Genomic DNA, 10684 nt, shown 5'->3' with positions numbered 1-10684 from the left:
TAATCTAAGAACCTTTTTGAACACCATGGAGGAAAAAGAACAAGACGCCATCGATCAAACTGGAGCCTCTTATTATCTCATTACGTTTACTGCATCTGAAACTCATACTTAGTGTAGGATGAAGGCTTTTCCCACTGGGTTGTTAACTGAGCTGCACATCCCTCTGTTTCCGCCAGATGGCGACGCTGAGTACAGGCACGTTTCTGACCAGGTACGGCCGCTCACTCAAACCTTGACAACCAGTCGGTGGCGACGATACCGGCCCAGTCTTTGTTAAACTCTGCACAGTTCTTCTGCTTTGGCAGTTGTGGGTTTTTTTTTTTTGGTTTAGTTTGTTTTTCGCCTGGTGCAAAGATTTCTATGGGCTATCAAAAAAAAAAAAAAAAATCCACATAGCATAGGTGGAGACAAAGCTAAACAGCTGCCTTCTATTCCTCGATTCCAAATAAAATCAGGATAGAGACAATGTGACCCAACTTTAGCAGAGCCTTGGAATGTCCACTAACGGTGTAAGCAGGTTGCACCTGCTGTAATCAACTGCTGTGAAATGTAAAGCACACAGTAAAACATAAATATACTGATTAACTCAGGTTTGCATAGGGCTTTTTTTTTTTTCAGACACCAAATGTGAGTTCTGTGATTTTAAGAATTCTTCATTCATTGAACTTTTGCAGGCGAGAGTCCTCAAGCCAGCACCTGTGCTGCAGGCACAGCTGTTTTCAAACCTTAGAGGGAACTCTGCAAGAGAAGAATAGACTGGACCTTTGAGAACGCTAACTGGTCAAGTTGCATAAATGGTCTGCACCAGCTCCCAAGGCCAATTATCCTTTCCGCAACATGGGGAAAAAAAAAATCTGCTTAAATGGGGTTAGTACAAGCTGCTTGCGCTTTTTTCTTCTTCTACTGTTTCTCTTCTTCTTCTCTTCTTCTTCTTCTCCTCTTCTCTTCTTTCCCTCATCTTGGAAGCAAAAACCTAAAAACTGGAAAGGACTGGATTTTTATGCAAAAATAGTATACAACTAGAAAATGCACTGGGCAGTTTTTAGACCTACCTGCTAATGCCAGCTCTTTCTGTGAGTAAGGTATTCCAGAACTGTTTGGCGTAGTGGCCACTCTGGCAGAATCCAGTCGTTGTAGTTTAGCCCAGACAGCAACTAAGCACCATGCAGCTGCTCACTCACTCCTCCCCCGCAGTGGGATGGGGAGGAGAAAACATACCAAAAGGCTTGAGGGTTGAGACAAGGACAGGGAGGGATCTCTCACCAATTATGGTCACGGCCAAAACAGACTTGGGTTTGGGGAAAAAATGAATTTAATTTGTTGCCAATCAAATCAGAGAAAGATAATAAGGAAAAAAGCCACATCTTAAACACCTTCCCCCACTCCCTCCCTTCTTCCCAGGCTCAGCTTTGCTCCCAAATTCTCTACTTCCTCCTCCCCCCACAGTGCAGGGGGACAGGCAATGGGGGTTGTGGTTAGTTCATCGCACGTTGTTTCTACCGCTTCTTCCTCCTCAGGGGGAGGGCTCCTCATACTCTTCCCTTGCTCCAGCATGGGGTCCCTTCCCATGGGAGACTGTTCTCCATGAACTTCTCTGACATGAGTCCTTCCCATGGGCTGCAGTTCTTCATGAACTGCTTCAGCATAGGTGCCTCCCACAGGGTGCAGTCCTTCAGGAACAGATTGCTCCAGCATGGGCTTCCATGGCGTCACAGCCTTCTTTGGGTGCAGCCACCTGCTCTGACGTGGTGTCCTCCATGGGCTGCAAGTGGATCTCTTCTCCACTGTTGACTTCCGCAGGCTGCAGGGGAACAGCCTGCCATCTCACCATGGGCTACAGAGCAATCTCTGCTCTGGTGCACCTCCTTCCCCTCCTTCTTCACTGATTTTGGTGTCTGCATAGTTGTTTCTCTCACATCCCACTTCTCTCCACTGCAGCCACGCTGGGCCCGGCCAGTCCAATGAACACTGGTGGCTCTTGAGGGACGAGTTCCGCCCAGCAGGCACTCTGGAAGCAGGGAGCTTTGGAGCACTCCAAGCCCTGCAGCCACTGCCTGACCTGCCCCACCAGGCAAGGGGCAGCAGCCCAGCACAGGCAGACACCCGTGTCCTCCCCCTTTCTCCACCTTCTCACTTTCTGCATTCTTTGAGATGTTCAAAAGCTGGCTGGACATGGTCCTGGGCAACCTGGTCTAGCTGACCTTGATCGAGCGTGGAGGTTGAACTACATGATCTTCAGAGGTCTCTTCAAAGTTCAAAGATTCTGTGAGTTGCAGCACAGATACTATTCTAACAAGTCAACTTCTGTACTGCCACTTTGTCTGCTCAGCAAAAGAATCTGATTAGCATCCTGTCTTACCTACAATTATTTCTATAGGCCACAAACTAGACTTGGCAAAACATTCAACTTAAATCCAGCAACTGTATGAATGGATCAGTCCCTTATTGAATGTACACCTTGTCACTGCAATGTAGTAAGAGAACAGATGTACTGGGTCCGATGAAAAAGTTCTTCCCACTCAGTATTCTTTCTCTTTTAGAGACGGATGCGTAAAGAAAAATATGTTAGAACAGGGTGCATGTAGAGGAATCATCAGGTGATAAACTCCCAGTGTCTGGCACTCCAAGGTTTACTGAGCTGTAGGTTCCATCTGGTCCATTAGCTTTAAGAGCCACTGATGGACCAACCCATCCTCCAGGAATTAACTTAAGTGCTTTTTAAAGCTATTTATACCTTAGCCAAATCCTCTGAAATCCCTTGGCAGTAAGTTTCATCATATAACTACTTGTTTAAAAAAGGGAAACAAAACCCATGCAAATCCTTCTTCCTTCTTGTGTTTTAAATCTGCTCCCTAATCTGAGTAAGCACTCATCCTACTCTTCCTACCTACCCCTGCCTGTTTTCTGTCCGGTAGCTGCGTCCTGGCTCATTCTGTACCTAACACAGACGAGAACAACATGACTGTGTCAGCAGATCCGTGTGGGAGAAATGCCGCCTCTGCTGCTTGCAGCCAGGACAATCTCTGTACTGAGTTTTGGAAGCACGAGCAGCAGCTCTGGGACAGACCTGAGGACAGAGAAGTTACAAGCTGTGTATTTACAATGACCCATCCAATACAGGCACAGATGCTTCCTGCGAAGCAGAAACAGGTTCACACTGATGCTACGCCATGTTATAATGACTTCTGCAACCTCATGCCACAATCCCATCATAAAGGGTTAAAAATACAGAATAAATCTGTAACTCCATCTTACAATACTGATGCCCTCTAGGCCATCGGTGGTCCTTACATACATATACCTTGGCTGCGAGTGAAAACCAACCTTGGGAAAGTTTTCATCAACATTACAACTAAAACACGAACTGGAGCATACTGCAAGCTAGCAAAATGTTTCATGCAGATATACTTTGCTCAATTACTCTCCCCATGCTTGTTTAATCATCCTAGTCTATGCATGCACGTGTGCCAGCCCATTCATTTCTCTACTGTCATGTTACCATACCATACAGTTCCTGCAGACAACAGCTTCCTCCTACAGAAGTAAAATGGCCTACTGTGAAAAGTTTCACATCTGCCAGCATGTGGATGAAGACAGACACAGAGCAAGACTGAGCAACTCTATTTTAGATCTCAAGGAGTTAGAAGACACTGCCACTTTGAAGGTGAGTATCAGTGAAGGATTTCACTTCTCTACCTTGGACCAGCTTCAAAAGTGCCTGTAGGAAAGAGAGACTAAAGCACAGTGAAGGTGCTGAGATTCACAACTTCTTGTATACAATACTGCCGCTGAACTGTACGAGTCTGGCAAACCACCTGTCTATTGGTATAATTCCTCTTGCTTAAACTTTAACTTAGATCAACTATGATTCACTATGACTTAGATTAATTATGATTCAGGAAAAAAAATTACTAGATATCACCCAGACGTGTTCCATCATCAGTGGGTATGTACCGAAGGGCAGCTCCAAAGGTCTATGACATCGCTTGAAATGTGCAGACACATACCCTCAAGACCCAACAGGTCCAAGCTATGCAACTCCCAGACTCCCTCTGGAGTCCAGCCTGCAGAGAATTGGCCTTTAATGTGTCTTTTTTTGTCCTCTGGACATGCTGGTGGATTGTGCCTCTGACAATCCTCACTTTGGCAGCAACTGGTACCGTCTTCCTTTTTGCAAGAACCTTTCAGAGCAGCAAAGTTAATACGACTGCAGATAACTGATTAGCTGCTTCTGTTTCCTGCCTTTTCATGTCCTGGACGTAGCTGGAGAGGTTAAAAAGTAATATGCACTAACAGCAGATGTAGTTTATGGCCTGAAACCAAACTAAACAGCTCACAATGCAGAGAATGCCACAGTGTTGTAGGAGCTGTGGAAATTGCTTCCCAGCTACTTCGTTAATGCTTTGAGGGGGACAAATGACAGGACTAAACACATACATCCAGTATTTTGTAATTAATTACTGTAGATGTCCTGCTAATGAGCTACTTTGACTTCTAAACTTGCCATGCTACATCCTCCATCCCTAGAAACACCACTGTGATAAAACGTCTCTTTAGCTCTTAGAAAAACCTTCATCGCTGCCTGCATGTATCCATTAGTATTTCCACCACAAGAACAAAATGTTAGTACCTAACCCATCATGATATAGACATTCATTTTGCTCACATGAAAAAAAATTCTCAGAAAACTGATGGCAGGAATGAGTTGCCAGGAATCCACTTTCTGCTCAAGCCTTAATTTAACTCAAGCCTTAATTTAACTCTACGTTGCACACTTCTCTTCTACCAAAAAAGTGTTGACTGCCTCTTCTACAGAGGTCTACCACCAGCAAACAATTTTCCTACTGCTAACTCTGGTTCTTCTCCATATGTCCCTGATACACCATAACATGTTCATGATGGTCTCTGCCAGAGTCAAATTCACCCTGATTCTTGTGTTGATTTGACAGCTAGTTGTTACTTTCAGCATCTTCTGGACCTATTTAGAATCATAGAATGGTTAGGGCTGGAAGGGACCTTCAGAGGTCATCTAGTCCAACCCCCCTGCAAGGAACAGGGATATCTCCAACTAGATCAGGTTGCTCAGGGCCTCGTCCAACCTGGCCTTGAATGTCTCCAGGGATGGAGCATCCACCACCTCTCTGGGCAACCTGTTCCAGTGTTCTGCAACTCTCATGGTAAAAAATTTTTTCCTAATATCCAACCTGAATCTACCTCCCTCCATTTTAAAACCATTGCCCCTTGTCCTATCACAACTGGCCCTCCTGAACAGCCTCTCCCCATCTTTCTTGTAGGCCCCCTTGAGGTACTGGAAGACCGCTATAAGGTCACCCCGGAGCCTCCTCTTCTCCAGGCTGAACAGCCCCAACTCTTTCAGCCTGTCCTCATAGGAAAGGTGCTCCAGCCCTACTTATATTTTGGCAGGGCACTGAGAAGTGCACTGTCATCTTTGTTCCTCCTCCTCTTCAGAGGAGCTATCAGCCTTCTGTGGAAGAAGAGATGGATAGCAAGAGAATAGTCTTGCTTTCCAGGAACCTCCCTTCCCATCTCCCATTTTGTATTGCTTCTTAACAACCAACAAGGTTTCTGTTTTTTTTTTTTAAAAAGAAAAAAAAAATCTGTTTTTATTCAAGCAAAAATTAGGAGAAAGCCTGATAGGAAAATACAACTTAAGGTCTCTAGGCATTCAAACAATAAGGAAATGAAAAAACATCCACACAGATTGTGGAGTTATTCAGTGGCCAGCTCTGAGTTTAGCTCACCTTCACGTATTTGTTCATAGCTCAGCTGCAGAATAGCACTGTTCCCTTGCAAAGAACTTGTAATTCACAAAGACACAGCTGCAGTCAACAGGCTCTGTTCCTGAAGTACCTCTGCCTAATTCTTCACGGGGGCACTAGGTTTAGATGAAGTAGGAAAACCCTCAGCCTCATTCTCCCTGCCATGGGGACTCTGCTGTGATTGGAGACACTTCCCGTTTCCATTTTCTCTCTTGCTCAGTTGCCAAAAAGCTTCACACAGAGGTGCCAGTACCTTAAAGATACTTCTAGCCCTATTTTACAGGCATTTAAAGAAGCCAGCAGACAGAATTATTTTTTCAAGTCAAGAGACAAACTGAATCCACTTAGTTTTAGCCAACAGCTGGTAAAATTTAAAATCTAAACCCTTGCCTCCACATAACACATGCTGCGGAGCTGAGAATTCAGATACAGATGTAAATTTGACAGTGCCATTGGTCACTGACTATGCATCCAAGGGCATATTTGGATCAGTTGCTGGCAAAGTTACAGTTAAACAGTACTGTGATTTTGCTGTTCAAGCTCAGGGACTGGGAACACTGGAAATGCGCATGGCCCGAATAGACTGGGGGGGGTGTTAAAAGTTTTCTATGACTTGCCAGAGTTTTGCATCAAAGACTCATAAACTCCCTTCTATTGCACACTGTCACCGCCAACAAATATTCCACCTAGTACTGGCTACTCCCAGTTGTCTAACAAGTCACAGACCACCTGGAAGCAGCTTTCACATCAATAATGTGCTCTTTGTCTGACAAAGACACTCCTTCCTCAGCTAGCTTGAAAATAAGTGCTTTGTCTTCAAACAACATCTTTTACTGTTACCTTGGATTCATTTTTTTTTAAACTCTTGTTGGCTTGTTTTGAATTAGAAGGCATTCACCTTGAAGATTAATTCAGCTTCAGAATAATCCGTTTAGCTAGCAAGCCTGGCAGCTTTACAACAGGGGCTATACCTCAGCACATGGCCATCACTTGATTACAATTGATCCATGATCTCTGCTTAAGCCTCTGATCATTGGTAAGACAGAAACCAATTCTTGCAGTCTGTATGCTAAAACCAACCCAAATACAAATGGAACTTCCAAAGTCTTTTATTGTAGCCCTTGCATGGCTGAGCTGCTCTCTAGAGCAATGGACTATGCATCGTCCCAAAGACAACATAGAATGGAGAGAATCATGAACCCTGGAGAACGTGTTCATTTGACAAGATCCTTCACATACTTCCAGCCTTCCGCAGTGTATTCACAGGCCCTGGTGGGAGCTACAGACAAGGCAGACATGACTGTCTGCACTCCTGCAAGGAAAGCAGAGAAGAATTATCCCAAGAAGAACATAATTCAGGCCAAATTTTCTAATGTTATTCTAGCATTGTAGATCTCTTTAAATACGGAGAGAAAAACCTAGCTGTGTCTCAGAAGCTTTCAAACACGCTGAGGCCTGAATGATCCTTGGTTCAAATACAGCTTTATTGTCTCTGTAGCATTTGTGACACAGAGAAATTCCAACTCCAGGACCAGTATAAGGAATAGACAATTACAAGACTGAAAGAAAGAACTGAGCTAAGTTGCATTTTATTTCTGGCCTTGCCACAGACTCCATGGGTGATATTGGACATGTCACAACATTTGGGGACTGTGTTTTCCCACGGTTACAGTAAGACTTTTTGCTGCAATGTAAAAAACTATAAATTAACTTACTAGGTATTTATAACATGCTTTGGCCTTCAAGCAAGATCTCCAAATTCTAGTAATAATGGGAATACTCATCCCTTCTGAAAAGTCAGAGGCTAAGTTCAGACATACTAGCATCTGAAGAGTTTATAAACTCTTCAATCTTTAACCAAAGGTTCATCTTTCTTCAGAATAAGTCATCATTCATTTTTATGCTCTAGTTTCCCTGATCACTACCAGTGCTGATGAACTCAATGGTGCATAAACTGTATTTATTGTGGGGGCCACAGGCCTCCCCAAACACTTCCCTGGAACATTCAATCTCAGATTCTAGGATAGCACAGGCATGCCTGTCTTGGGGCACAGGTAGGCAGCAAGCTTTGCAGGTAAAAGAAACACCAGCTCCTCTGGTTAGAAAAGGCAGACAGGTTCATGGGCACACATCCTCCTCCTTATTTCATCATTGGAACAACAAGAAATTAAGTCCAAAGTCACTCAGTGTGATAGTAAAACTTGAAGCAGAATAGTCCTCCCACACCCAATGATCCTTCCACCAGACTGTAACATCTATCATCTCCTTCTCCATCATTCAATTTAGCAGGACAGTATTGAAACAAGACTGGTATAAGCTACATCACTCTGGGTCCCTTGCTCCTTTCACAGTTTGGTGAGAGTTATTTTACCTTTATTCCAGGAATCAGAGGGGGAAAAGTCAAATTTTGGAGTGGGTGGGAGCTAGAAAGAGAAAGAGAGACAAAATATCAGCACTTGAGGGGTTTCACTTATAACAGGATTCACATCACCTTGGAGAAGCCTCTTGACCTCAAATCTCAAAGATACTAAGGTACCTACTTTTCGTAAATCTCAAAAGAGATCAGACATGAGGCTTAAAGTCTGCACTTTGCTCTTTCCCTCCATACAAAGTAGGGGCAGAAGGTAGTACTTATCATTTGCGTGCTCCTGAAAAATCATCTCCATGGCTGTCTCCTTACAGTTATCTATTAGTTTAGAATAGTCTCTAATATGAAAAATGCTTTTCAGATTTTCAGCAAAGGCTTCTCCTATTCTGAGGATTTTAAAAACTAAGAATTACTCAAAGAGAAGGGCCTCTTCAGGCAATTTAAATTCAAATTGATGAAATGTTAGCAGCTTGAGAAATTGGGAGGAGAATCTCTTCATTCATTTTTCAAAAGTATGCAGGATCTTTCAAAAGAAGCTTAGGAGTACCGCTACATAGTGAAATATCTCCCAGAGCATGCTTGCAATCCCCTCCTTGACCCTGCATAGGCTAGTTACCCCTTCTCCTTTGAAATAACATCTGTGAGCAATGTCTCTCCCCCAGATTTAAAATTTTATCCTCCTTCCATTTCAATCCTCTTCAAAATACTCTGAAGGTGAAATCCAGTTTCAACAGCGAAACTCTTTCCAGCATCAGTGGAACCAGAATATCACCCCAATGTTTTCTCCTGCTCATTGAGCGCATGTGTTTGTTTTGCTGACTGTGTTCATCTGCACAGTCCTTACCTCCCAGCCTATGTAACTCGTCCACTCTTGGATAGCTGGAGGCAGTGCTGCTTGAGCCTTCTTGAGGGCTTCAGCACCTTGTGTGCCACTGCCTAGCAGCCCCTGATCATATGCCACGTATACGGCAGCTCCAGCCAGGCTTCCTTTGATGACAAACCTGAAAGAATGAAACGCAGCGACAGTTCAGTTCACATTGTGACTATCAATGCATCTCTCTCGGTAGGCTGTGACTGTCAACGGGAAGGTATTAATAAAGAAATCTGAGTGTCACAAATACTCTACTGTAATGTCTTACGACAGACAAAAAGCAGCAGAAAAACATGTAACTATCTTACTTTTCTTCCTAGGCCAACTATTCTCTGTCAGCCCCTTGAAAACATACCCATTCATATTTCATCAGTGATAGTTTTCAAGAAAAAAAATAAGAAAGGGTCAAACACCTCAGAGTATGTGCCACTTTTTAAAGTCTGAGAATCACTGGCATACACCTTTGATAAAACAAACTAAAGGATTTTGCAGTGGGTAAGACAACCATGTTAATGATGTAGTTCTTGCTGTCTTGTTAATAAGTAATCTGATTAATTTGACAGACACCAATATCTTGTGAAGCTCATTACAGTCCAGTTAACGCCTGGCCATGCCTGTCCCTGCATTGCCTAAGCTTTTAAAGTTTCTTGGTTGACGGCGCAGTACGCAAACACTAGTTTTACAGCTGTAGTGGCAACTTGCAAAATGGAAGACAGGACAAGGGTATTTAACTTTTATTTAATTTTTCATTAGAGATAAGACATCTGGAGAGACTGACTTTTTCAAATTTACAAGGCAAAGAGTTGTTTCCCCTTTAAAAAACCCCACGAAGCTATCGCACACCTAGGGAGAAAAAAAAAAAAAAAAAAAACCAAAACACAAATCCAACAAACGAAAAGCCAACACTTGCCAGACAGCAGCACCGCGGTAGCGGAGCCTACGACAGAGCCCGCCGCGGAGCAAGGAGAAACGACCCGCGTTTACACCCGCGTATCGGCAAGTGCTCTGGTGAAAGGGGGTTCCTCTGCCGAAGGGTCACCGCCCGCTCCCACAGCCACCTCCGCGCCTTCTCCCTCCCAGCGCGCTGCACGCCCCACCCGAGCGCGTTCCCTCAGGGAACAAGCGCCTGGAGCTTCGCGCCCCGCTTCCATCGCGCGGAGCCGCCCCGCCGGGCCGGAGGGGGCCGAGCCCGGCGCGGCAGATGCGGTCAAGGGCGCGGCGCAGCAGGGCCGGGCGGCCGCGGGCCCGGGCCGGGGGGGGCCCGGCGAGCCAGGCCGCGGTGAGCCGCGGCGGCACGCGGCGGGGGCGCGCGCTCGGGCCGAGATCCCCGCGCGGGCGCCGGGACTCACCGGACGGCGGGCAGGAGCCTGGCGGCCATGGCGGCAGCGGGAGCGCGCGCCGCGGGGGCCTTCGGGCGCCGGTCACGTGCCAGGGGAGCGCGGCGGCTGCGGCTGTCCCCGCCTCCCGCCGGTCGCGGAGCGGCGGGCGCTGCCGGCACGGCCGCCCCGACAGTTGCCATGGCAGCGGGCCCGGCGCCAGGCAGGTCACGCGGCGGCTGAAGGGCCGCGGTGCGCCGGGGCAGCCGCGCGCGCGGGCGGGAGCCGCGGGGGCGGGGCCGCCCCGCAGCGCGCGCTCGGCGCCTCTGCGCGCCGCTCGGCGGCGATC

The 10684-nt window shown here is 46.1% G+C and overlaps 1 protein-coding gene across 2 annotated transcripts; it reads right to left on the bottom strand.

Moving 5' to 3' along the window:
* Nucleotides 1-682: 682 nt before the first annotated feature.
* Nucleotides 683-10399, bottom strand: MICOS13 (mitochondrial contact site and cristae organizing system subunit 13). Of its 2 annotated transcripts, none has more exons than XM_086627872.1 (4): nt 10369-10399; nt 8993-9149; nt 8152-8203; nt 683-3067 (listed from the first exon to the last, which is right to left on the bottom strand). In XM_086627872.1, exons 1-4 carry the CDS (start codon nt 10395-10397, stop codon nt 2928-2930), a joined length of 378 nt encoding a protein of 125 aa, XP_086483998.1. In that variant the 5' UTR covers nt 10398-10399; the 3' UTR covers nt 683-2927. The 2 variants fall into 2 exon arrangements, with proteins under 2 accessions (XP_086483998.1, XP_086483999.1); XM_086627873.1 differs by lacking the exon at nt 683-3067 and adding an exon at nt 6874-7092.
* Nucleotides 10400-10684: the final 285 nt, after the last annotated feature.

Source organism: Tauraco erythrolophus, chromosome 28, assembly GCF_009769465.1.
Source record: "Tauraco erythrolophus isolate bTauEry1 chromosome 28, bTauEry1.pri, whole genome shotgun sequence".
In the NCBI taxonomy this organism is placed as follows: Eukaryota; Metazoa; Chordata; class Aves; order Musophagiformes; family Musophagidae; genus Tauraco; species Tauraco erythrolophus.
Note: the sequence above shows the minus strand (reverse complement) of the source record. Positions and strands in the feature narration are given on the sequence as shown.

Bases quoted from the DNA above. Each gene is read 5' to 3' on its own strand.
- MICOS13 (XM_086627872.1), bottom strand. From the start codon at position 10,397: ATGGCCGCCAGGCTCCTGCCCGCCGTCCG. The intron at 9,150-10,368 runs GTGAGTCCCGGC...TCATTCTTTCAG, and splicing joins AGGCTCCTGCCCGCCGTCCG to GTTTGTCATCAAAGGAAGCC. The intron at 3,068-8,151 runs GTAAAATAACTC...CTCTGTCCTCAG, and splicing joins CTCTGATTCCTGGAATAAAG to GTCTGTCCCAGAGCTGCTGC.